This window comes from Mus musculus, chromosome 13 (genome assembly GCF_000001635.26).
Source record: "Mus musculus strain C57BL/6J chromosome 13, GRCm38.p6 C57BL/6J".
Taxonomy (NCBI): Eukaryota; Metazoa; Chordata; class Mammalia; order Rodentia; family Muridae; genus Mus; species Mus musculus.
The window spans coordinates 57,503,357-57,530,645 of record NC_000079.6 but is presented as its reverse complement, the minus strand read 5'-3'; the positions used below and the strand labels follow the sequence as shown (position 1 = coordinate 57,530,645).

At 47.6% G+C, this 27,289-nt stretch overlaps 1 protein-coding gene across 5 annotated transcripts in view; it reads left to right on the top strand.

Annotated features, from left to right (window-relative positions):
- Spock1 (sparc/osteonectin, cwcv and kazal-like domains proteoglycan 1) overlaps positions 1–27,289 on the top strand; it is a 487,138-nt gene that overhangs the window by 377,687 nt on the left and 82,162 nt on the right. For all 5 annotated transcript variants that reach the window (NM_001166465.1, NM_001166464.1, NM_001166463.1 and 2 more), the window contains one exon: positions 17,840–17,954. In NM_001166465.1, the coding sequence (NP_001159937.1) occupies positions 17,840–17,954 (115 nt within the window). The remainder of the gene's footprint in view (positions 1–17,839; positions 17,955–27,289) is intronic.

The window sequence follows — 27,289 nt, the reverse complement described above, 5'->3', positions numbered from 1 at the left end:
GCACAGACCGACTCCACAAGGCAGGGTTTTATCCGCACCATTCACGAGCGTCTCCTCACCCGGAGCGTGATGTTATGGCGTTTGAAAAATCACTCAGTAGGAGACACAAATCATGTTAGACGGAGAGCAGCTAGCTTCCTGCAGATCACAGTTGCCCTTCCTTGATGAATTTTGGCCTGATTCACCAAGTTCCAGATTGACATCAAAATATGTAAGTGGAGATTGGGCAGGGGTGGGGTATGTGGGTGTGGGGGGAGGGGAGTCGGGAGGACTAGTTTGAACTTTCTAACTTTGAAACTGGGGAAGGGAATCCACAGAGAAGCTCAGAGCCGAGGGCAGAATACATAATGAGCATCTGGGGCTTTGAAGCTTCTCGCTTTGCCCAGACCTTGGTAGGCCAAGGCCTGGTCCAGACTCTGAGGCTTTCCTGGCCGTGTTACCTCCAAGGACACACAGCTAGCAGGGAGACTTAAAACTGACCAAACCTCAGAAGCTGTAGGGACTGTTTTCCTCCGGCCCTGTTTCCTTAGGACCTGCACACCTGTCTCGTGTCCTCATCCAAATATATCTTCACCACCACCACTTCCAGGAGATTCTTGTCTCTAGCGTCTCTCCTCCCAGCATGCTTCCCACCGCTCTCTTCCTGTGCCGATGGGTAGTTCGATACAAGTTTTTTTAGCATCTTACCCCAAGACTGAGCTTTCTGCAAGTAGTAACTGGTCCTTCGGTCTTTATATCCCAAGATATAACTCAGATCATTTATTGCAAAACCAGATGCCTTCACTCTACCTGGCTTCCTCAGGTCACCTTTATCAGCTCATGGTCACTTTGGGGTCACTGGTCTATAGCTACAGCCTCAAAAGGAAAAGCAGTACCAAGCAGAAGGCTCTGCCCGAAGACATTTCTGGCTGTGTGATGAGCAGCGAGACCCATAGCCTCTGGCTTTCGTCACAGGGCAGATGTTTAACAGGGTCAGCCTCCTGGGACACCTAGTCTGGCTGGCTCAGCTCTCATCAGGCTCTGATAGCGATGAGGACAGACCCACTGGGGGGAGACCTGTGACAGAAAGGGAGAGACGGGTAGAGTCTGTCTGCCCTCACCGGTTTCACACCTCAGCCCTGTCATCAGAGAATGAACTCTCCCAAGGACATTTTATTACTTAAATGTATTTTTCCGCAGAGATGGTGCCAAGCAGAGAGAACCCTCTCTGAGTTATACGCCATTTCTGTTCAGCACCACAGGGTCTTTCATCTCTAAGCAGTAAAATCAGGCAGTGATTCAAAGTTTAAGCTCCTGTTTCATTTTTAAAAATACCACCTCAATCTTGCTGCATTTGGTCAAAAGTCTGCCTTGGCATTTTTTGGGTCACTTTTATCACTGGTTTTATTTCTGCTGTCTCTGACGAACATATACAGGGCTTTTTCCGGTGAGACATCTGGGGTGTGCTTTCTCCAGCAGGTTAAAGGAGGAGTGGAGTGGAGGCATGGCGCTGAACGGGAGCTGTAAATAAGCCAGAGTTGAATAGTAGGCGATAGTTATCTTGCAAAGGCCCAAGGTGAGGTTTTAATGGCTGGTTTGACCTTGTTGGATGTTAGCTCGGGCCAGGAGTTGGGGGATTTGCTTAGTTGGGCTTCTGTTTTCTCATTCTTCAGAAAACATTGAGGGCAACTGGGATGGAATTCATCCAGACTATCAGGTGAAAAAATCTTCCATTGTATTTCTTCCTCTCTTGCCTGTGAAGGCTCTATTGGCAAGAAAGGGAGTCTTTAACTCAGGGTCAAGGTCCCAGTCCTGAGACTAAGCCAGAGGCTTTGTGCTCTGCCTTACACCGGATAACATGGTTTATAGGCTATGGAGACAGACAAGACCCCGGTGCTGCCATCCTGAAGGTGCCCCGAGACTGGAGTACAAATCGCCCTGCTGAGCTTGTCAGCTAGGCACATGGGCTTCAGTCGCTGGGACTGGGCTCCAAATGACAAAGTGTCCCTGTCACCTGTCTTTCCCCCAGTTCAGAACCAGGAAACAATGAGTTTGGAGTCACAAAGGACCTATTACTGGGACATCTTGTCACAGTCATCAAGTCTAATGTAGACTCTGCCCTTTCTTGTCGTTCTGATGTGGTCATCTTACCCCTGCCTTTGATGGCTGCAGCAGGAAGAATGATCTTCTCGTCCATCATTTCTTTAATGTACTCAGTTTCTCTAGTGATGGATCTGGTACCTCTTTGCTGGATTCTCTTCCTTTAGTCACTGGGATGGTTTGTATATGCTCAGGCCAGGGAGTAGCACTATTAGAAGGTATGGCACTGTTGGAGTAGGTATAGCTATGTTGTAGTGGGTGTGGCCTTGTTGGAGTGGGCGTGTCACTGTGTGTATGGGCTTTAAGACCCTCATGCTAGCTGCCTGGAAGCCAGTATTCTGCTAGCAGCCTTCAGATGAAGATGTAGAACTCTCAGCTCCTCCTGTACCATGCCTGCCTGGATGCTGCCATGCTCCCGCCTTGATGATAATAGACTGAACCTCTGGACCTGTAAGCCAGCCCCAATTAAATGTTGTCCTTGTAAGAGTTGCCTTGGTTATGGTGTCTGTTCACAGCAATAAAGCTCTAGGCAACACACAGTCACTCTTTCATCTCAGCTAACAATTAAAGGGTCGGCACTTTGGCTGCGTAGTATTCTAAGAGCTTGGTATGCTCAGGGGAAGCAAAAGACCAAGGACGTTGACCACAAGCAGCCTGCAAACAGGGGGTCATGACAGCGGCCCCTCCAGAAACACCCAGGAGAGGCTGCAACTCTGTGTCTTTCCCGAAGCAAAAATTACATAACCCTAGCTAAGTGCATGTCCCCTTACAGAGATGTGGCACCAGCATGGGATTTGGCTTGGTCCTTTCTTCCAACAATGTGAGGATAGATGACTCAGCAATGAAACTTGGCCCAAGAGCACAATTAAGCGCCCTAAGAGCACAGACTGGATCTTGATACAACAAAGCAGGGTATACCTTCTGCCTCTCCCCAGAGCGGCTTCCACTAAGCGAGCAGTTCTGAACCTCAGTTTATCTGTGTGCTGGGTTGGTGTTCCAGTTCCTTCTGTGCCGGGACAGGGGTGAACTTTGAAGGAAAAAGAAGAGGTAACGTTTTTTAGTGCAAATGCCATGTAAATGATTAGCTGCTCAAACCGATGATTCATGAAGACTTTAAAAGCCATTTCTGCCGCTATTGTGGATGATGCTGGGTCTGTATGATGAGAGAAACATATATATATACTAAAGAAAAGTCCGGAAATTGCAGTGCTATGTTCTCACAGGGAAACACTGTCAGGACGACAGGGGGCAGCGAGGAGCTGGAAGGGGGCTGTGTGTAGCTGAGGGAGGGTGGCCTAGAAACAGGGCTGGTATCTGCATTTCTTCTAGGCTCTGCCCCACAGTTACCTGACAATAGCCAGGTGTGCCTGATTCACTATAAAAGGGGATGCTTGCCTCCTCTCTTACTCTCTCACTCTCTTCCTCTCTTCCCTCTGTTTCTTGTCTCCCCCCCCCCACTCTCCATTTGTTCATGGCCAGCCTCTTTACTCCTCCTCATCCCCCTCCCCCGCCTTCCTCTGCCTCTACTACCCCCTCAACTCCCCTCCCCATGCCCTAAATAAACTCTATTCCATACTATATCTTCATGTGGCTGGTCCCTCAGGGGGAAGAGATGCCTCAGCATGGGCCTGCAGAGGTACCCCCTTCCCCCACACCATATTGCACCTCTATCAAACATATCCCTGGCTCCCTTTTTTATGAAACACAACAGCTGGACCCCAGGGGACCTGCAGGAGATAAATGGTAGAGAGTATCTCTAAGCAGGGAGGGCTCAGGGTGGAAAAGAGAGGGACATCGGATGGGGGACCATAGGGGAGAAGCAGGGACAGAGGGAATTGGGTGGCAGCTGATGACACATCAGGGTCATGTTGTTGAAGAAAGTCAGGATCAAATGGGGACTGAATGAAAAGGAAGATGGCTCCAAAGTTTGGTTGAGGAGATTTTTACTGTAGACAGGAGGGAAAGTGTAACGAGAGGCATCTGGGAGAGTTCAGAGCAGGGAAAGAAAGTATCAGTGGAAAAGTGGCCAGGAAAACTGAACAGGGTCAGGAAAGGAGAGAGAAAGAGAGAGGGGTGGGGGAGGGAGGAAGAGAGGGAAGAGAGAAGAGAGCAAGATAAAAGAAGAGCAAGAGAGGTTTAAGAGTGGCGCTGTAAGACCTGAAGAGCCTTACATCCGGGATGTCCCACTCACAGAAACACAGAGACAGAGATTGATGCAATAAGCAAGAGGTTTATTGATCCATCCTGCAATGGGGGAAGAGGCAACCCCTATCTCCTAAGCACACACTTTTTATACAGTTTAAGGGTAGGCCTTGATAACAACATGAGTTGGTTTAAGCCCATTGTGGGCCCAAGGTGACCTTTTCATCCCCCCCCCTTTTAGAAATGGTAATTAGCCTCTCCCTTTCTGAGAGGCAAGTGTCTTTTCATGACCTTCCCTAAGCAGCATAGGTGGCCTGGGTAAAGGGAGGTCTTAGTCACCAGAAGAGGGAACTGAAGCATTCTTGGTCATTATCTGCACCTGCCTTGTGGTCTGGGCTTTCTTGTAAAGCTTGCTTTGCTGGGTGATTCTGGAAGGGAGGTCCCCAGCATGCTATTCCAGCAAGGTCTTTCAGTGGTCATCTTATGTTCTCTAAGGTCACACATTCCCATGGAGCCAAGAGAACCAAGAAAGCCCATGGCCAAAGGGCAGGGTTATATAGGAAAGAGAAGCTGGGGAAAAAGGCAAGCTAGGCCCAGGGGCTGAGGAGGTTTAGGATGGGGGCAGGGTTGGAAGAGCTGGGAGAAACCACAGTACAAGTGAGCTTGGCTGGGGCCAGCTTGCATTTGGCATTCTAATAGGTACCTCATTTAGCCCTTTGTCTGAATACTTCTCTTAGGGACCTGACAGTGACTGGCCTCTGAAGGGTAGACTTGGGTTTGTCTCAGGGTTTGCAAATAAGATGTTTCCAGTTCAGGATCTGCTTCAGGGAGGTTCGGGTGGTGAGAACGAACATTGAAGCCTTGAAATTGTGTGTGATATGGGCCAAGGTGTCCCAAAACCTGGGGTCAAGAGGTAAGGAATGACGTGATTTGGGCAGTTTGACTGGTGAAGACAGCAGCAAACCCATGTAGAATTGTTTAACTGGCAGTTAGATGCAGTGTAATAGCGTCCATCCGTCTGTCCATCTAGCTACTCACCAGTTTATCCATCCATTCTTATTTAGTACCACGTGTGAATTGAAAGGTGATCTCCTGGAGCAGATGAGAGCATGGGTGAGCATCCAAACGCTGAGCACAAGAAACTCAGAGATGCACACACGCTTGCCCTGGAGCTCAGAGATCCTTCCCTAAACTTCCGGGGGGATTAGGAAGCAAAGCATCAGAGGGAGGCTCCAGGGACTTGGCCAAGAGGTCTTAAGTGGGCCATCAGAGGCCTGAATGGGGCCAGGTGGACACATGTGGGAAGAGCCTTTTCTACTGGGCTAGAAAGCTTCTCATCTGAAGAGGATGGGGGAGCAGGGCATGGGTGTGAGTTGGGATGGGAGTCTCCATCAAATCTGCATTTTTACAGAGACCTCTCAGGTGTGGAGCAGCTGAAGAGGGGACAGGGTAAAGGTGGGGCTGGTGGGAGACAGAGGAAGGGAATAAGTTATGTTGTTCGCCAGTGCCAGGAACGCTGCCAGTCATGAGACATCTGCCAGCCTTCTGTTCTGGCTTCTTGATGGGCTGCAGGCAGCAGGGTTATCTTTATTCCCTGATAAGAAAGGAAGCTTGGAAGGGTTATGCAAATGACTTTGATTTTCACCCCTGGTGATTCCCTGGAGCTCAAGGTGTCAGATTCCCTTTTGGGCTCAGGGTAAGAGCCCTGGCAGACAACAGCCCTGTGCCAACTCCACCCCAGCCTGTCCTACATCTTCTTGGACTTCTGACTGTGGAGGACGAATACTACAGTCCACTGGTAATGCATGGGAGCACAGCAGGCTGGGAGAGGAGCACCTCCATGCTTCTCCACAGTATTAGAAAATCAGGACAGGCAGAAAAGAGATGGAATTCTGAGGGTGTTTATAGATCAGAGTTTATTTTAAGCATTGTGGGTACCCTAGAACATTGTCTTCCTTTCCTCCTGGAGCTGGCGAGCCCTTACACCCCGCAGAGATGAGAGACAGGGTGTCCTGGTTTCCACTCTGCTTCATGCACCTCTTGGGTATTCCCTGCTTCCCCTATATAAACATCTTCCCTCTTTAGCATTTCTTCTCACCTTTCTTCCTTCCTTACTTCAGGATTCCAGGACCCAAGGACTTCTCGTCCTGTTCCGTTCTTGCCTGTGTCCTCTTGTTTGTGACATGGAAATGTTAGTCTTAGCCATCTGCAGTTTCTGGGACGATGATTAATTAATGAATTTCCAGCAAGCCCACTTTTCTCCAGGCACAGTCATGTGCCAATCACCAGGGTTTACCAGCAAGCAGTTTTCTGAGGAGGGTCTATCAGGCTGACCTCAGAGACCTTGTCCTACAAACCCAACTGTGTTTTCAGGCTCTGGCTGGACTTCCCTCCATTGCAGACTCCTCAAAATGCTCTTCCCAGAGGGCTCCCCTGGGAATACCAAAGTTTATCTGTTCCCATGGAATAGCTGTGGGACCTTCTGCCTCAGGCTTAGTCTCCAGCAGGGACCCGGAACCTCTTTCTCTTTTATCATTTTGATGTCATTTCTCCATGCTCTCATCTCCTCCTTCTGCCAATGTAAGAATCTAGCGAGCCTTAGCTTACCGGGAACCGATGCAAAAAGCAAGAGGAATTTATTGTTCCAACATGTTGGGGTTGCCCTGCACGTGGGGAGAGAGAACAACCATGTGCAGCCTGTCTGGTGAGCCTTTATACAGTTCTCCAGGCAGCAGCCATTAGGCACAATGTGATTGGTAGAACAGTGTGACTGTTAATCTGATTGGTCTATAGGGAATGAGGTGGGTGGCCAATAGTCGTGAATGTGTCCATGAGCTCAGGTGGTCGGTGCCTCCTCCTGTGGTCTGAGGAATGTCATTAGCCCCTCCCTTCTAGAGGGGAGGGGTGCCTATGTCCTTTATGACCTTTCACTTCCAGGACAGGAGGGGTCCAGTGGAATTTTCTAAAGTTCCTGAGCTGACCTCTTCACCTCCTCACTGAACGTTCCAGATGATCTGATTTTGCCAAAACTCAGACCATCGTAGAGGCCATCTTGGAGTTATAGAGTACCATGCAGCATCGCACCTATAGCATCTCATTCTATACCATGGATATAGTGACACATGGGGCTATACGATACACACCCCACAGATAAATATGGACTACATTTGTACTTGCTGTGTGCCAAGGTCTCAAAGGAGATGCTTTTTTCCTTCTAGAAGCAGACAGATAAACAGACCAGCGTACTGTCTGGTTTTGTGTGTCAACTTGACACAAGCTGGAGTTATCACAGAGAAAGGAGCCTCTCTTGAGGAAATGCCTCCATGAGATCCAGCTGTAAGGCATTTTCTCAATTAGTGATCAAGGTGGGAGGGCCCATTGAGGGTGGTAGCATCCCTGGGCTGGCAGTCTTGGGTTCAAAAAGAAAGCAAGCTGAGCAAGCCAGGGGAAGCAAGCCAGTAAGAAACATCCCTCCATGGCCTCTGCATCAGCTCCTGCTTCCTGACCTGCTTGAGTTCCAGTCCCGACTTCCCCTGGTGTTGAACAGCCATGTGGAAGTATAAGCTGAATAAACCCTTTCCTCCCCAACTTGATGTTTGTGCAGGAATAGAAAGCCCGACTAAGATAGCCAGGATGGTGGGGGAATGTAAGGGATTGACCCTAGGCACAGAGGCGGGGCCCTGGAGGAAACTGGAACAGATGGGAACGTGAAATGCCGGAGCAGATCTGTCTTTCCCTGGGCTGCTAGCTTTCTTTATTTCTGTGGCAATTAAGTTTCTTCTTGGAGCTCTTCTCCATGTGGCTAGGAGAAAACCAGCCCTGATCAGTCTGTGAGTTTGCCCCAGCTACAGGGCCCCATCTTGGTCTGAACTGATAGCTGAAGCAGGCACAGGGCACCAGCCAGCTCTGGGCACCACCTTCTCTTCTGCTTGTTCTTCAGTTGGCATCTCTATCAAGCACTCACGGTGCCTGGGTGCTATTCTTGGCACCAAGAGGAAGCAGGCCTGGGGACCAGAAGCCCTTCCTCATCTGTTCTGTCCCCAGGAATTCTAGACGGAGGAGATATGCCATATACATTTAGAACTATGAATTGTCTGCAGCCCTCAGAGGTGTCCTAGCAGAACAGCCAGTGAAGAGGAAGAAGGAACCGGCAGCGAGCATCAAAAGAAAAGAAGCGCCTGGAATGGGAAGCCAGAAATGGAGCTCAGAACGGGGCTGTCTGGGGAGTGGAGCATGTGCTGGACTGGGAAGACCTCTGGGAGGGCCACCTTCTTTCCCCAAGTATATTACATGGGGTGGGGGGAAGAGCGGCAAACTGAAGCTGTGGATGTTGATCTCAGCTGCAACCTGTTACAATATCTCTGCTGTAACAGGGTCTGGGTTGGGGAGTGGCAAACTGTTACAGTATCTTTGCCCTCCCTGTGCATGCTTGCTTTCTCTCTCTCTCTCTCTCTCTCTCTCTCTCTCTCTCTCTCTCTCTCTCTCTGTGTGTGTGTGTGTGTGTGTGTGTGTGTGTGTGTGTGTGCAAAACATCACATCATTTATTTTTTTCTAAAGCCCCCTTTATATGGAGCCTTGCATATGTCTTTGGTATTTTGTGTGTGACACTAGGCACTGGCTTTGTTATATACAATTTACAGTTAACGTCTTTCAGCATTTCATCTGAAAGCAATTTGTGTATGAATTGGCTGAACTTTGCCCTCTCTTTTATAGAGAGGGTTTGGCAAGTCATTGACAGAATATGAGAAAGGGGTGAGATGGAAGGGGGGAGAGAAAGGAAGTTTCTTAAGAGAGCAAACAGACAAGTCTCTTAGCCTCAGTTTTAGCCTCAGTTTCCTGCTTTGTAACGGGAGGAAAGAGTAACCCTGCAAGGTCTAACTAAAATCTTTGTGTTGATGCTTGTGCATTTAGCCTTCGACTGAGTCCTGCTTGCTTTTATCCTAAAGATTTTATGTCTAGGGAGAACCTCAATTATTGCCTCTTTAACAACTTATTGAAGGTCTGCTCTTTCCTGAGGGTTAGGCAGGTCTTAGCCAGCAGGATCCAGTCACAGCTCATTAAGAGTCCGCCCTCTACCGGGAAACAGGAGCAAGGACCTTGCTTGCTGGCTAAAGTGGCCTGTGCTTAGGATTCTGGGAAGTCTTCAGGAACCAACAGGCAAAGCAAGTTAAAATCCCTTCCCAAGCTATTGCTTCTGTAACCACTGGGTATATAAAGAGCTTAAGACAGAATGAGTAACCTCTGCCCACTATCACCAAGATACAGTAGCTGTTAACATCCTTGCCGTTATGTTTTCCATATACACCTGTATCCTTTCCCTTGAAGCATTTAGCAGTTTCCAGACATTCTGATGAGTAACCCCTGTCAACAGATAGGGGCGTCCTTCTATGTATCCACCTTAGAAAACATTTACCATTGCACTCATGGAAAAATAATTTTAAAGCATCACCTAAAACTGTGATTCACATTAAAATCATTATGCTTTCTCCCCCAAAAGACTCTTATAGCTTTGCACCTAAGTACTAAGGAGGCAACTATCATGTTTGCTATTATTCTTCTAACCCAGACAGTGGCTGTCCACCCTGCCCTACCCTACCTCATCCCAAGGTATGGTTTTCTAGGCAGCTTTCTTGTCAGAGGTCCTCTGGTTGGGGCCTTTTGGTCCCCCCACCCCCCAACTTGGTTCAAGTCCCACAATTGTGGCTACAGTATTTAAAATAATTATTTTTAGATTTATTTGTTCTATGTGTATGAGCGTGTTTTGCCCACATGTATGTAAATGAACCACAGCGTGTGCCTGGTGCAGGCAGAGGTCAGAAGAGTGTGCCAATCAGATCCCTTGGAACTGGAGTGACAGATCATGAGCCACCGTGTGAGTGATGGGAACCAAACTAGAGTCCTTTGCTTAAGCAACAGGTGCTCTTAACCAGATGTCAAAGTCGTGTCTTTTAACTGCTAGTAGAGGAAGGTGCACCTGCTTGCATGTTTGGGAAGGTTCTGAATGGAGCCAAAGATCCATCTCTTGTTTCTCCACCTGACTCCTTCCAGAGAGTCCCCAGCCGTTCAAGTCCTGGGCACTGACAGGAGGCTGGCCATCTTTCCATCAGCCAGAGACAGTCTAGGCTCTAAGCCAGCAGGGGAAAGTACTGTCCCCATGGTATTGATATGGCAGAGGAGGGGGAGACAGATAATGTATCTGGGGGGCGGGGTTAGGAATATTAAGTGGGTAGTCAGGAACTGAATGGAGAAACAAAGTGAATGGGGAAAGAGCTACAGAGAAAGGTAGCAAGGTAGAGGTAGAGAGATCTGACTCCATTTGAGAAAAATCAGCGAGGCTGGCACAGCTGGAGGGAATAGCTGGAGGGACCCTCTAACGTCTGACGCTTGCAGGCAGTGGCCGCTCACTCAGTTCACGCCCAATTATTAGAGCCAGCAAAGCCTGGGGATTATTTCCCTCCCTCTACTGTGACATGATTTTGGGCGAATGAAAACAAATCAGAATTCATCAACTGTGAACAGAATTGTCAACTGTGAACCGTCAACAGTCTGGTTTAAAAATAGAAGACGGATTGACGAAATGCAGCGGAGAAAGCAATTTAAATAAAACGTTAAAAATAATAATACCCCAAGCATGCAAGGCCCCGGGAAGAGTGTGGAGTCCTGCGTGAGCAGTGAACTAGAGAGAAGTTATTAGCTCTGCTTTACAAATCACAGGAGAGAAAGATTCACCGGCCATTTGCAGGAGTCGTTCACTCACACCAACGGGTTGGTGTGTTGTTGCAAAACAGAAGCGAGGATTGGCTGGGAAATGTGCTAGCACATGTGTTTTAAGTAGGTCAGTGTTTGGAGCACCTGTACAGACTTCTTCAGTGTTGTCTTTCTCCGCTTCTCAGGTAGTTGGGGAGGGCACTTACGGCACAGCAGGTTAAAGGTCTAGAAGCATCCGGGGGCTGGTTGTATTTATATCTGTGATAGTGTGAATATGGGGGCTGGTTGTATTTATATCTGTGATAGTGTGAATATGGAGGCTAATCTGTGCTTAAATGGCCTTACCTGATTTCCTAGTTTCTCAACTCCATTCCTTTGTAGAACTGTGGCTAATGATTCAGATAACCACCATATCATAAGATGAGTATAAGGCTTGAATTTTTCATATGTCCACACCTCCATCACAGAGTCAGAAGGGACACAGGGCAGCTGACTTCTCACATCCTGACACTACTGCTCTGGAATGGTTTGGTTTGGTCTTACGCCTTACTAATAGACCTAAGCCATGTTGGCACGAAGACTTACGTTTTTAATTCTAAAACAGAGCATCTCCTTGTCCTGGAGTCTCTCTCTCTCTCTCTTCTTAAAACACAAGACACAAAGTGTTACCAGTCAGTTTGGCTATCAGGCAAAGACCTAGAAACTGAGCTGTGTAAGGGACAGTGTTCCCCTCTCATAGCCCAGGAGGCCGGGCATTTGAGATCAAAATAACTAACAATGGCTGGCTCATCCTGAGGCAGAGAGGAGTTGCTCTCTTGGTCTTTGGTGCCTCAGGAGCAGGGGGTGTCTCTGGAGGTCCTTGGCTTAGAGATAGCTCTCTCTCTCTCCTGTGTCTCAACACATCACCATCCTTACCTGGGTAACTCAGTGTCCACATATCCCTTCCTTATATGGATACCCAAAATACTGGCTTCAGGCCCCAGTGAAGCTGTTTTCATTTGGCTGTCTATGAAGTCCCCCCCACCCCCACTGTAGCAGAGGTCCAGGTCTGAGAGTCATTTGGACCCAGTTTGCATGCGGGATGGAGTTAGGCCCTAGTGGGAGGTGTATAGCTTCTAGAGGGTGACTAGGGTTGACTACAGACAGCAGCAGAGGGTCTGTGCTGCTATGTCCTCTTTAGGGTGGGTAGGTCTAGAGGAATAGCTTTCCTGTAGGAAGTACCGACTCAACTGTGATCCCAATGGGTGTCTTTCAGTCTGTCTCAAGGAGGTCTCCCAGGTACACCTCCAGCTTTGGCTATTGTGAGTGCTGTAAGGAGCTGAGAGGAGAGGGGCTCTCCAGTCCAGAGGATTTGCTTCTACCAATTTCCTTTGTTTTACACTTTCAAAAACAGTTGTTTTCCTAAGAGGCAGAAAAGTAATGCTATATATACTCTTACTGGCTCCCAAGAATGTCATGCTTTCTAGCCTTGTTTGGTTTATTACCCGCTGCGCTATGCTGTAAAAGTTGAACTTGGCTCACCCTGACTGCCTAGGTCCTCTATCCCCTCAGGGCTGGTGTAGAAGGAACTGGTAGAGAGGCTACCTGCCCAATTCCTTGTGGCACAGCAATCAACAGCGACAGTTGTATCAGAGTTTGGCTCCTGCTTTGCACATACCATAGGAAAAGTTTCCAGCCCCTGTCATTTGGTCCTAGGCCAGGAAAGAGCTCCTGGTACCCTGTGATGCTGGAAGGATGCTCATCTCCCTTGTTCACATCTCCCTTGTAGAATCTGCTATTCTCTTGCACTCCATCCTCTACTGCGGTTTTCCTAAGGAGAAATCTCGCACTGCTCTATACACTTTGTTACTGTTCCAGCTCAGTTGGGAGCTGGATAAGCCGAGGTTGTATCTACTTTGTTGGAGGAAACCAAACCTAAGTCATCTCTTGGGCTGTTTATCTGTTTCTAATGGGAAGCAGCAGAAAGGCTCGGCAGCAACATTGTTTCCCCCCTGGCTCCCATTTTCTTAGCAGGCCTGGACTAAGGGCACCGCAAATCTACCTTGTGATTATCTCTCAACCTGTATACTGCACTGTCTAGCTAGCTCTGTGCAGCCAGCTAGGTCCATCTTGGGGCCTGGAACTTAAAGCTTGAGAGATGAAGATGAACACTTGCTTGGTGATCTAGCCCCACTGGCTTTGGAGAGCTCACTTAGCAGGAAGTCTTTCTCCCTGAGAGTTACTTGGCCTCTCTGGTAAGGTAGGCATAAGCACCCTCTCTGTTGCCTCTCTCTGCTCTGGTAACAGTCTGGTGCGGGGAAAGGCCTGGATTGTATCTATGTGCTTACTAGGGAGAGATGGGTTAGAGAAGAGCCTCCAAAGGGACACTATGAGAGGCCCTAGTCTCAAGTGTCAGGCACCGAGAACAACACCTCTCACCAGTTGTGATTCCGGACTCCAATTCAGAGCTTCCCACAGCCTCCACCACATGTTCCCCGAGGGCTTCCCACCAGTGAGCATCCTTTACCTGAGAGAGAGCTGGGGTTCTAGCTTGGTTATTACCTCCAGAAAAGAGTGTACATTTTGTTTACATTTCATTATAAAATGCTTGATGCATAAAATTGTGTGTATTATTTATAGAAGTTGTTAAGTCCAGGAGCAAGGTTTTTTTTGTTTGTTTGTTTGTTTTGTTTTGTTTTGTTTTTTAAAAGCTGAGTTAAAATGTAAAAGAAATGCCCATTTTTGTGATGCTTCTATAGGCCCTACCCTGCTGCCTCCCCTAGGGAGGTCACCCGAAACTGATGACACTTGTGAAACATCTAATATGAGTTTTTACTATCTCTGACTATCTGTCTAGATGTATAGCCTGTTTTGAATTTTTAAAAGAGTCAAATAAAATGGTAGGATCACAACCATTTATATTTTAAAATTTTTTTTAAAAAATTTTCTGTGTGTAATTCATGCAAGCCTACATGAATTATTTTGCCTTTATGTATATATATCTATTATGAGACTACCTGGTGGCCATGGATGAGCGCATCGATGCTCTAGAGCTAGAGTTCCAGAAGGTTGTGAACCACTATGTGGGTGCTGGGAAGCAAACCTAGGTCCTCTAGAATGGCAGCGAGGACTCTTAGCTGCAGAGACACCTCACCTGCCCTAGACCAGATGCCTTTGGTGCTTCATTCACATGTTACATATCCTCCAAGAAGATTAAAAACAAAAACAAAAAACAAAACAAAACAAAAGTACCCTGGAACCTTGCATTTGCCTAGTGCAGATGGAAACTGCTTTCCCAGTGGCGCCTCTCTGGAATACAGAGAGGTGAGCTGTCGTGGACATGTCAGGGGAACACAGAGGGGCTGCTGCTACCCGGCGGAGCAGGTTGAGTAGCAAGGGGTCTTGACTGGGCCTCTTGTTCAGGCAAGGCCATCTAGAAAACAGCTGTGTGGCTGCAGAGAGCCTGGGGCAAGCGTGAGACTGAGAGGCAGGCACTGAATGTGGAGCTCCGGGAGAGACATGCGGGTACAATATGGGTGGGATACGCAGCTGAGACAGAGTCTGAACGCTAATGCCCTATCTTGTGTTGGCTGGCTGGGGAGCTCTCCGACAGAACAGAGCTGCTTTGCAGTTTGCAGAACGCGCATTATTACCCTTCTTTCTGCCTTTAGGTCATTTGTTCTATTTCTTGAATACCAACGATGTGCCAGGCTCTCTATGGGTCCCCTCACCTCAGACATAAGACAGGAAGTGAAACTTCCCTTGCCATACTCTGTGGTCCAGAAGGAAGTCAGCCGGTGGTCTCCCCCCGCCCCCAGGCTTACAACAGCCCTAGTGAGTGAGCTTCAGTTCTGCCCCTCTGCCGTCCGAATCCCCCGCAGAAGAAACAGCTTTTCTGTGGCATGTGACGTCTGCAAAGCGTGATGGGAAATCCAGGTGAAGTGCTAAAACTGGAGCCCTTGAAGCATCTCTTGGGACCTGTGCCTTCACTACTGGTGCTGGCCCGTCTACCTGTCAGAGCCGGCCACGTGGCAGTACTGGATCAGGAGTGCAGGGAAGGCAGGAGCTGGGTCGCAGGGTGGAGTTTGGTGAGGGCAAATATCCAAGTCTCTAAAGAGGCCGTTACATGGTAGCATGTGAAGGCCTTATGATGAAGTCAGGTGATAATTTAAACTTTACAGAATAAATGTATACATAAAAGAATCTTTTTTGCTTAAATAAGATTCAGAATGTCTCTTTAAAAACTAGTTTGTAAACCTCCAATCTGAAACCGAGGGCCATTCTAGAGCGGCAGCCCAGAGGAAGAGGAGGTAGCCGGCTGGCCACAGTAGTCTCTGCTCTAGTTGCACATACTCACACACTCTCTCTCCCTCTCCCTCTCTCCCTCTCCCTCTCCCTCTCCCCCTCCCTCTCCCCCTCCCCCTCCCCCTTCCCCTCCCCCTCCCCCTCCCCCCCCCTCTCTCTCTGTGTGTGCGCGCGCGCCTTAGTTTCTGTCAGCTTGACAAAGCCAGAGTCACATGGGAAAGAGAGAATTTCAAGAAAGGAATTGCTTCCATCAGACTGGCCTATGGGCATGTCTATGCAGCATTTTCTTGATCAACAGTTGATCTAGGAGTGTCCAGGCAACTTTGAGTGGTACTACCTGCGGGTGGGTGGCACTGAGTTGTATAAAAAGGCAATCTGAGCAAGCCACAAAGAGCAAGTCAGGGGGCAGCTTCGTGCATGGTCTCTGCCTCTCTTCTTCCCTCCAGGTTGCCGCCTTGGCATCCCTTTATGACAGACTGGAGCCTGTAGGCCAAATAAGCCTTTCCCCGCCAGGTTAGCAGTTGTCTGTGTTTATCACAGCAACAGAGATCAAACTAGAGCCCAGTGCTACTCGAAGCGAGAGTTGACACAGTGACCTTTCGCTTTCTGTCAGCTCATCCTGCTGCCCGCAGGCACATCCCATACCCAGAGGTCTTTTGGCTCTGGCTGTATATTCTCACACAGCCTGCCTCACCACATAGTCCTGTCCATGCGGCTTTAGATGAATACACTCTAATTTACTCCAGAGTCAGGGCAAGCGATGTTTGAGGCCCCGGCCTGGCTTCCCTTCACAAAGTGCATCTGACTCCTGGGAGCACACTGGTCACATGTTGGCCATTTCGGGAGCTTTATAAAAGGGAGCTTGGGTTGGAGAGGGAGCTTGCTCTCTGTTCTCTTGCTCTGCCGTTGCCCTTGGATGGGTGACAGCTGGAGTTATACCCAGTGATTGCAGATCCTTTAGAGCCGGCTATAAAGCACTCTGCCTGGGTTTGTAGTTAGTCTGGGGACGGAACATCTCATTCTCTCACAGTGAGCCCATGTCCACCTGTACTCCAGAGAGTTGCTTTGCAAACGTTGGCGGTTTCTCTAAGGTTGCTTTGTGTTTTCTAAGGCAGGGACTGTATCTGTGCTCTCCCTTCCGCCAAATGATTCCCCGTGGCTCCTGATAAGAGATGCGTGCTGAGCAGGTGCATAGTCAGTCCTGTCTCTCTCTCCTTTCCTTTGAACCTCCACCAGGTTCCCAGGCCCTAGGCCTTTGCAGGAGACTGATTTTATGCAAGCCTTGATCCTGAGAATTTGACGGGCAGAAAAGGAGGAAACTCAGATAAGGCATCTGGGCCAAAGGCAAAGGTGCAGAACCAGCCATACGCCGTATAGATCCTATGCTCTGAACCCTCAGCCACGTGTCAGAAACTATCTCAGGACCCTTAAGGGCTCGGCTGTGAAGTCAGACATGCGTTTGACTGAGTGCTAAGGTCTTTTATGAGTTGCTTAACCTCCAACAGCCTGAATTTCTTTTTCCATATTATACAAGTAATAAAAAAGCTGGCACCCACTGTGGTCTAGGACACCTGTAAATACCTTTGCATCCCCTACTTGTGTTTTGAGTCTGCTGAGACTTAAATGTAAAGTTAGGAGACAGGGACCTGAAAGCTACCATTATTGCTGACAAAAGATGACAGGAGGTTGTAGCTTGTGGACTTCTGACATTGACTTCCAGACTTAGGTGGCCATTCCCATCAGATCCCAGGCTAGTTATAAGAGGGCTCCGGCCACAAAAACTCCAGAGCTGGGCGGGGGGGGGGGGGGGCACACGGTTTCATTGCTCCCAGAGGAAGGAGCAGGCGAAGCACCTCAGATGCACCATCCAGACTCTTTCCCAAAAAGAGGTGGCTGCGCTGTGCTCTGGTTTGAATATGGAATGTCCCTGGTAGGCTCACATAGAGAATGTCCTTCGTAGTGGCAGAGGGGTTGAATGTGTTGAATGTTCGGCCGTGATGATTCTGTTTCAGAGAGTCTGGAGAAAGAAAGCTAGCTGGAGGAAGTAAGCAGTCTGTCCCCTGTGTCCTGTCCCAGGCTCCCCTCTCTTCTGCTCTGCTTCCTGGCCACCAGGATACCAGCAATCCCACCACAGTGTCCCATGGTGATGGGCTGAAGTCATGAGCAAGACAAATCTTTCGTCCTTTTAAGTTGTTTATGACCAGCATCTGTGAGAGCAATGAGAAAGCAGGTTACGAAGAACGTCCCTGAGCACTTGCTCTGTGTGGGAGGATTCTTGGGGGAGCCCCAGCACTTAAGTGGGAGGGCTTCACGGGTCACATAGAACTCCACACGAATTCCCTTTCAGATAATCACCATATTTTATAAATGGTGACAGCTGAGCCTGCTGTTAATTTAAATTTGCTTTCCAGTTCTTCTGCTGTGTTTTGGGAGTTGTTTGGGAAATCATGAACGGCCAGTCCCAAGTTAGAGTTCTGAATGCCAGACTACTAGCATGGGCGACTTCTCCCTTCTCCCATCTTTGTCCCCTTAAAGCACAGATACCAGCCAGCCACTCCCTGGGAAGCCGAGCATGCGTCTGGCCTCATTATATTCTAACGGTCTGTCCTGTCTCTCTTTCTTGCAGTGCAAGTTGGAATTCCACGCTTGTTCTACAGGCAAAAGCCTCAACTCCCTCTGTGATGGGCCCTGTCCGTGTCTGCCTGAGCCTGAGCCACTGAAGCCCAAAGCAGAGAAGAGTGGTGAGTGGAAGAGGGTTCAGAGGTCAGGTGCCTTGCGTGGTCAAACCTGGCTCACTTGCTCAGAGCCAGGCTGTGACAGAGCTGTTCAGCCTGTAAAGGGAATATGGTCTCACTTAGCAAGTAAGCTCTCCAGCTTGGCCAGGGACTCTGAGCTGAACCACTTTCTACCATTAAAGAGAGAAAGAAGAGCAGAGAGGCTTTTAAAAGAAATCTGTCAGAGCAAGGTGTGTGCTGGCCTCCTTTAGATGGTAGTTTAGCTCTGGCATGGGAGGGGCAGGTTTTCATGGCCTGCCCTTGGGCTTATCTTTCTCCAGTTGTCAACTCTAGAATCCTTTGAATCTCTCAAGACCGAACATCACAGAAACTGCAGAGATACTGTGGCAGAGGCGCGCTCTCTCCCCTAAGCATTTCTTCATCGATACATTCCACTGGAGCCCAGTAGGAAGCCAAGGGACAGATGAAAGTAGACTCCCTAAGGACTGCTGTTTCCAGTCCAGAGTTGAGAGGACATGTTTTCTAGCAGAGAAATAATATGGTCCCATTGGCCAATACCTGCTTCTGAAATCTAAGCTCAAATTTGCCTTCAGTGGCCATGAGCATTCTTTGCTGTGATTGTCTGGTTCATAGAAAGCACTGCATCCACATGCATGCCAGTGTATATGTACATGTGCATGTATGCCAGTGTGTGTGTGTGTGTGTGTGTGTGTGTGTGTGTGTGAACTCCCAATGCAAGAAGCTTCTAATGATTGAGGAAATGAACAGAGCGAGAGACAATATCATTTGTACTAGCCATGTGGGCAAGGGCAAGTAGATAAAGACTTCAAATCCAAGTCTGGGCAGTTCTGCTTTAGAAATGTTACAGGCTCTTTGGGAAGTAGAGCTCAGAAGAGCCATACAGATCAGGAAATATTGTGATTGTAAATAACCAACAAAGATTATAATTGATTTCCCTACAGCAGATCTCATTGCATTTGAGGGCAGTTTCTTTATATGATTGTGCTGAGAAAACTTAGATGCGATGTACAATTATGCCTCTGTATTTTGGCCATGAGGTGTTGAAGTTGTCGGTGTCAGTGAGGTCAGCTGGGGAAGTGCAGGGCCTCAATCTCATCAACAAAAGAACTCAGAGGAAGTACACAAAGCCCAGCAAAATAATAAAGTTAACTTTAGAAGTGAGGGTATGTAAGAAAGCAAAAGTGTATACTCTTCTGGATGGTGGCATGGGTGGCTTCATGAGCGAGGTCCACACCGGAAGGTTGGGATGCTCATGGAGGATTGTCTCGACAGTGGTGTGGCTTGATTGTTTCCTCCTTTGATTTATAGCCTAAGATTCCGCTCAGGTTGTATCAGGCAAAATCACACACATCTTGTACCTGAAGTCAGACATAGTGCCCAGTGGGGGCAGTTTCCATTGGTTTGTCCTTACTGAAGGAGTGTCACTTACTGGTGCTTCCATTCTGGTCAGATGATGGAAACTGTGTTTGCTTTGTGCTTTTGTGACTGGTAGTATTTTTGAAGATCTGGAGAACATTCCAATAAACTAAGTCCTTCCTGTCTCTGCCTTGGATCCATTCTTTTTTTTTTACTACATAGTCTAGAAAATTCTACCTAAGATTTTCTGGAGTCTTATTAGGAAGTTGTGGTAGCCCACATTACTCTAGATTCCATGCTGTTTTGCATCCATGTTACTCTAGATTCCATGCTGCTCTACATTCCATGCTGTTCTGCATTCCATGCTGTTCTAGATTCCATGCTATTCTAGATTCCATGCTATTTTAGGTTCCATGCTATTCTAGATTCTATGCTATTCTGCATTACATGCTATTCTAGATTTCATGCTTGTTGAAGTTTGTATGTATTTTGTTTGCTATGTATTGCAATGCTAAATACTGGTCCCCAAGGACTGGTTGCCCCCAGGGATAAGAGAATTCACATGTAGACCCAAGTGACACTATGTAACCTTGTCCCCCAAATTATTACTGATCCGTGAATACAAACAGTTACAACCTATAGCTTGGCAGAAGAGAAGTAGGTGGGGGTTTTGGTTCCTGGGATTGGGATCAGAGGCATGACCAGGAAGAGGAGGAGGAGGAGGAGGAGGAAGAGGAAGAGGAGGAAGAAGAGGAGAAAGAGGGGGAGGAGGAAGAGGAAGAGGAGAAAAGACAGAGAGAGGAGGAGGACAACATAGGGTAAGGGATACAGCTTCCTAATAAGACTCCAAAAGTCTTTGGTAAAATTTTCTGGACTGTGTGGTAAAAGAGATCAGATTCTGAGGCAGAGACAGGAGGGGTTTAGTTTGTTGGGGTGTTCTCAAGATCTTTAAAAACACTACCAGCCACAAAACCTCAGAGCAGAGACAGTTTCAATGTTCCAGTCATAAGAATTGATGATATGGCCTGGCCAGTTGGAGTAAGAGTGGACCCCATGGAACATGGCAAGTTATAGTTTGGGATTATTGATAGGGAGGTGAAAACTAGTAGTTTAGAGGGTAGATGCCTGTTTAGTTCTAGTGCTGATTAAGGCTTATTATAAATATAAAAGTTGTGTGTCTTTTATCTGGGAAATGAATGATCAAAGGCAGGGTTGGAACCTCAGATTGAGATTACATATTTTCGACAACACATGCTATTCTGCATTCCATGCTATTCTGTATTCCATACTACTCTGTATTCCACACTGTTCTAGATTTCACAGTATTCTAGATTCCACAGTATTCTGCATCCCCTGCTATTCTGTATTCTGTTTTTCTGCATTCCGCACTATTCTATATTCCACAGTATTCTAGATTCCATGCCATTCCATTTTCCATGTTTTTCTGCATTCCATACTATTCTAGATTCCACACTCTTCTAGGTTTCCTATTTATTTCTTTTCTTTGCTCTTCTATTCTGAGGGAAGGAATCTAAACCAAGAAGTTCTTTGTTGCTTTGCCTGTGGTATGCATAGATGAGGTGAAACCATTGCTTCTCAAGAGCCACCAGATTTGCCAAAGTTTGCACACTCTTCATACTGAAGGAATACAACTCTGTTTTCAGGCATGCCTTTTCATCTCTCTAGTGAAGAAAACCCATGTTCTTTATAACAGTCTTCACGCCTGAAGACACAGGAGGCTTTCTTAAGCGTGACTGCCAGGTATGGCTATGTCATCAACTTAGGTAAATACTCACTGGTAGAAAGTAAAACATATTCTTCATGAACTTATGCAGGTGCATTTCCATTAAACATAGAGAGATGTGGGGATAGAGAATGCCATGCCTGCACTCTAGAAGGTAGTGGGGACGAGACAGTTGTTTAAGTGAGGATGAGATTTGGGGAAGCTTGTTAATGGTGAGAGACAGCTCAGAAAAACACAAAGTCCATCTTAGCACAGCAGACAAGCCAACACTACAAAATCATATCAACAAAATCCTCAAACATTGGGGTCCCACATCAGTGCCTTGCAGATGACATGCCTGTTTCCCCTCAAAACTTTGCTCCTGGGCTGAAATGGCTCCTGAAGAATATTTACTCAGTTCCTGAGGCCATCTGGAAGTTGTCTAAGAAATGTCTCATGAGAAGCCATGATCTTCCTGTTTCCATCAGTAGCTCACACTTGGGGCAAGCTCTTCCTTTGGGACTCCGAGTCTCACCTTTTATGCTAACAATCCCATTTCTAAGCTCTGAGTTAGGTCAGAGTTTTCATCTAAGCACGGAGTGAAGCAGAAACTAGCAACCAACAGCAAGACTGGAGAGTGGGTGCTGTGTTTGATTACTGCGTGTAACGCTGTCCTAATGAAGAAAGTATAACCCCCTTCTCAGATGGACTGATTAATGACTTGATTTGGATTTAATTGGTGTTTCCTCAAAAGACAGCATCACATATGGATGAGAAGAGCTTTGACAACCCCCAGAGTCATCGCATTGCATCTACAGTAACAGTGCTTGACCCACATCTGATCGAGGGAAGGATTGTCTTCCCCTTGGACTGGTAGCTCTTTCTATGAAGCTCTCGGGGTGATTTGTTACAGGTGACACAGCTGGGCTGAGCTCGTGGCAGCTGGAAGGAAGAGGAAGGATAATTGTCAGGGAGAGGTCAGAAGTGACAACTGAGCTGCAGGGAAGGGACAGAGCAGAAAGGCTCAGCCCCAGCCACCTCCTGTTACCTGTCAGGGTGCCTGTCAGGGTGGTAGATGTGGCATCTACAGGAAGTCTTTGCCTGTAAAGGACCTCGTGGCTCTGGCCCGAGGCAGCCGTACTCTTGATTCTCCCAGACATCACGTTTTATGGTCTCCGGGACACCAGTGTGTCTCAGATGTGGCAACATTATCAAGGGGCGTTGCTAATGGTCTGTTTTCAACACCATTATCCTTTTGAACCTCCATGTCTTCTGAGAAAGAACATATTGGGGTCACTGTCAGGTATATTCAGTTAAGGCAGCAGCCTTGACTCTAAACTATAGGAAGTAAGGAGAAGAGGGGGCATCTGAACTGCAGCATTGTCAGAGGCACTTCCAGATAGAGCTTGCCGTTCTTTGGTATTAATGCAACTCTCTGGAGCTCTTCAGTTAGTTGGTGACCAGTGTTTATTCCTGCCAGGCCTAGTGAGGGCTAGCTGAGGTTGTATTCATGACCCCCTATGAGCCATATTGATTAATGGAATCTACTCTTCTCTGTTCAATGCAACTGGGCTTACTAGTTCTAGGACCCTAGTCAAGGGCACAGATAAGATCAGGCAGCCCTTTGCTGCTGCTTTGGCATCAAGGAGGCCATGATAAAGACCAGCGCCTCAAGTCTCTCTGTGGACCTTCCCACAGCCTTTTCCACTCCATGCAGAGGACATGTTCATGACTACTGCCTCTCACTGGGAACAAACCACAAGTCTCTGTAGGGTTCTCTTCCTATCTCGGTTTTTCAGGATTGCCTCCTCCCAACCCAGGACAAGCACTGGATCTGAAGTGGGGCACATCGGGTGAGCAGCATCAGCCTTGGCTATTCAGTTAACCTCCCCATTCCTTCTTCCCAGAGTCTCACTGCTTGGGGCCCCAACATTGATCATCAGTATTGGGTGCAGGCATGGGGGGTAGGGAGCATGTCAGCTCTCTCCCTCATAATTTAAGAGCCCCATGTTTGTCCCAGTTTGGTGTTTTTGAGATGTGTCTGACTTGTAAACTGGAAGCCTCTGTGTGTCCTTCAACCCCTGTTTTGAAGTCAAAACGGAGCGGTTGGGGTTTTTTGTTCTTTTTACTTTCCTGGCACCTTTCTTTTGACAAGAGCTGATAAGGGGACAAAGTCACCCTTTGATACTTGTGAATACTTCTTATTACATTCCTCAATTACCTTATGGCCAGGGGCAAGTTGCCTCTCTGATCTCATAAAGCCAGGCCAGCCTCAAAATTATAGACTAACAATTGTTCAACAAAACAACCACAGAAACCAGAAGAAAGAAAAATTGTTTAAATAAGAGAATTTGAGGGGCCAGGTGTATTGCACAGTGGTAGAGCACCTGCTTGGACTACATAGGCCTAGAGTTTTATCTTGAGCAGAAAGACAAAAAAGAGGGGGGGAAGGTTCTGGAACTAAGTTTAGTGTCTGGAATTTGCCAGGAAGTCCCTTCTTAGACGGAGTGTCACAGTGTCACGTTTTAGCTGCAGGGTGTTGCAGCTGCCCTTTCTTCAGTGCTCAGCAAAGGTGTAGGGAAGTCTTTGGTGCTAGGTGTGTGAGTCTTCACAGTGGGGAAATCTAGAGACAGTAGTGGTCTCTAAATCACAGCTCAAGGTGCATGTTTCAGTTAGATGGTGGGTAACCCCCTCTTGGCTCTAAATATGAGCCCTCCCAGCCTGCCTCACCACCACACCGCAGCAGAGATAGCACTGCCTACCCTCAGCCTGAGCTGGGCAGCCCTGCTGTGAGCATTGTTCATCCAGGGAGTTTTGCTGCACTCCTGGATGAGGGGAGGACCCTACAGAAGCGTTGAGTTCCTGGTCAGGAAGGGTCTCAGTTATGCTATCCTGCCTATATCTGCAGCATCCATGTTTTGTGAAGCAGAGGTCCCCATCTACCTGACATCTGCAGTAGATAAAACTGATGAGCGACTATACATGTCCTTCTGATTGTGGATGACCGTGTGAGCACATGGGCGCACATGCACTTGAGGGTACATGTATGTAGAGGGCAGTGGTTGACTTTGGGTATCGCCCTAATTGCTCCTCTGTCATATATTTTTTGAGACACGGTCTCTCACTGGCTCCGAAGCTCAGAGTCAGCTATGCTGGCTGGCCAGCAAGCCCTTAAGATCTTCCTGTTTCTGTCCCAGTGCTGGGGCTCCAGATGCATGCCATAGCAGTCACATTTATGTGGGTATTGAGGATCCAAACTCAGGTCCTCAAGTTTTGTACAGCAAGTGTTACCCAGTGAGCCATCACCCTAGTCCCCATAGATCTTTATTCAGTCCCCATATACCAAAGGAAAGCTCTGGAGGTTCTCCTGAGAAAGGGACTTGTCTAAATTTAGACACGTGGGTCACTGGACCTCAGGTCTCTGTTTATAGTTGGGTCCCTGTTAGCTCTCCTCAGCCTGGATGAGGCAAATGCTCTGCATGCTAGGAGCCTCCCTTGAGTCTGAAGTCATCCACTGAATCTCTCACAGTGTCAACCACAAGGCAGACAATGTCCTCGTACTCTTGGAACCAGTAGCATTGGAGTGGCACCTTACAGCAGCGACCTCCTCTGCCCTCTCTGTAGCAGGAGATGAAGAGATCAGGGATGTTCATGAGGAGTAGCTCTGCCTCCTTTTGGAGGTTCAGGCCAGGCTTTGGAGATACCCTGAGGAATGCTGGGCAAGGCCAGAGGGTACTCACCGTGGACCCGCCATGAGCTGGACAAGGGGGTAGGGGACGTTCTGGGCCTGGGAGCGGGAGAGCTTCAGCTTTTGGCGGCTGGGCTTGCTAAGGGGGAAATAATAACTTCCCTCCAGCTGAGCTATTTCGAACAGTAGGAAAAAAAAATCATCCACAGCGATTTTCTCTTCTCAAAAGGTGTTTTCCACCTGAGAGAGATTCTGAGGGGGAAAGAGTCCTGGCTTTGACAGACGGTTGTCTAATTCCACTGCTTATCACAAGTGGATCCGAGGAAGTGTGTTTAAATGGGAACAGGAGACGGTGGAGAGGAGAGAGTCGAGTTCTGCTTAGCTATAATGTCTCAATGGAAAACTCCTTAAAAAAAAAAAGCCTGCTGCCTAGGTTCCTGGAGTATGGGTTCTCAACCTGTGGGTTGCAACCTCTTTGGGGTTCAAATGACCCGTTCACAGGGGTTGCCTAAGACCATCGGAAAACAGAGACCTTTACTTCACAGTTCATAATAGTACCAAAATACAGTTATGAAGTAGCAACAAATATTTTGTGGTTGGGGGGGGCTCACCGCTGCATGAGGGACTGAATGAAAGGGCTGCAGCCTTGGGAAGGTTGAGAACCACTGACCTAGAAGCTTGGAGATTGTCTTTGCACCCAGAGAGAATGCTCACCACAATGCCTGTGCTGTGAGAGAGCGAGGGTCCCAGGCTCGCCAGCCTGTGATTTAGAAGCAGTTACAGTAACCTTTCCCTCTCCGTTCAGCTCTCGTTGCCTATTGTTCCGTTCCAGACTGTAGTCAGAAATTAAGTGTACAAAGGAACACTTAAGTTTCAGGAACCGCCTATTCTAAATGTCATGATTTTTTTTTTTTAAAAAAGGAAGAAAGGAAGGAAGAAAAAAGAGAGAAAGAAAGAGAAAATCTTGAGAATTAAATTGGCAACTGCTTAAAGTATTTAATTTCCCTAATCTGGACTCCGAGGTAAGCGCTGCACTTGGCTTTAATCTCTGCTTCTTCCTGTTTTGTGCGACCAGCTCTGGGATGGTAAACCACAGGTTTCCCTGGTCCCTCTAATGCCTATTTGATGTTAACTGATCAGAGAAAGCAGCAAAGGAAAAGAGAAAGTGGGGTAAACTGAGTCGTGACCGGAGTTCGTCGTAGGATGGAAGTGTGTTCTAGAAGATGAAGGCTTTGATAATTTGTTCAACCCATGCTCTTAAGCTCTTTGCACATTACCTCCCGAGGCTGGAGAGATGTCTCAGCTGAGCAGAATGCTTCCTGCTCTTGCAGAGTGCCTGCTTACAGTTTCCTGCACAGGGATTGGCTGGGTTGCTCACAAGGCCTGGAATTATAGCTCCTGCGCTAGTTACAGCACCCCCTTCTGGCCTCCCTGAGCACCTGCACTCAAATTCATATACTCTGTACACAGACATAAAAACACGCATAACTGAAAATACAATAAATATCTAAAACAGAATTACTCAGTAATGTACAATCTTAAGTAAAATCTAAATGCTAAGAAGAACATGTTAATTACTCCCAGATCTAACCTGCTTTCTGAAAATGCTTCCAACTATATATGTGTGTGTCTGTACAAATATGTAGATGTATATGTATGCGATGTATATGTTTATATATGCACACATGCATACTCTGTTTTCCTCTTTTTTAAAAAAGATTTATTTATGTGAGTACACTGTAATTGTCCCCAGACCAGACATCAGATCACATTACAGATGGCTGTGAACCACCATGTAGTTGCTGGGACTCGAACCCAGGATCTCTGGAAGAGCAGTCAGCACTCCCAACTGCTGAGCCATCTCTCCAGCCCCACACTCGGTTTCTTAAGCTTAAGTCAAATTGGGGTGTTTTGCATACTGGCTTTTGTGCATCATGGATGTTTTCTTATATAATCACAGGCCTTTCCGTGTGTCTCTGTGCATATATGTTTCTTTCTGTGTTTCTACCGGTGAATCACAGCTACGCTGCCTCCGCTCCTACCTGGAACTCCAGACTTAAATACACACAGGCCGTTCGTCGTCTGTGCATGGATTACGACATGCACAGCAAGTGTGATATGTCCCAAACAAACTGCTTCCTCCTGAGCCAACTTAAGTCATTAACCCTGCTCTTCCCCTGGCAACAGTAAGATCCCTTCCCCCTCCCTCGCAGTTCACATATAACCCACCAGCCAATCACATCGGCACAGCACCTACCTGCATTTTTAAATATACTCTTCCCACTACTACTACTGTGACTCTGATAGAGAGCTGGGGCATCTTTGGGTTTTATTTTAATCTCTTCTGGTTGATCTCCTGGGCTCCATGTCCTCTCTGAACACAGTAGCCCCACTGATGTATAACATGTGAGCGAGTGTATGCCACCACTATCCAGGACACACCAACAACCAACTCCACATCTTGTTCAGATTAATTGAAAACTGAAGACATCTTGGTGATGTGTGAAGCCCTACATTGATTGATGTCCCTGTCACCTGCTTCCACCCCCGCTT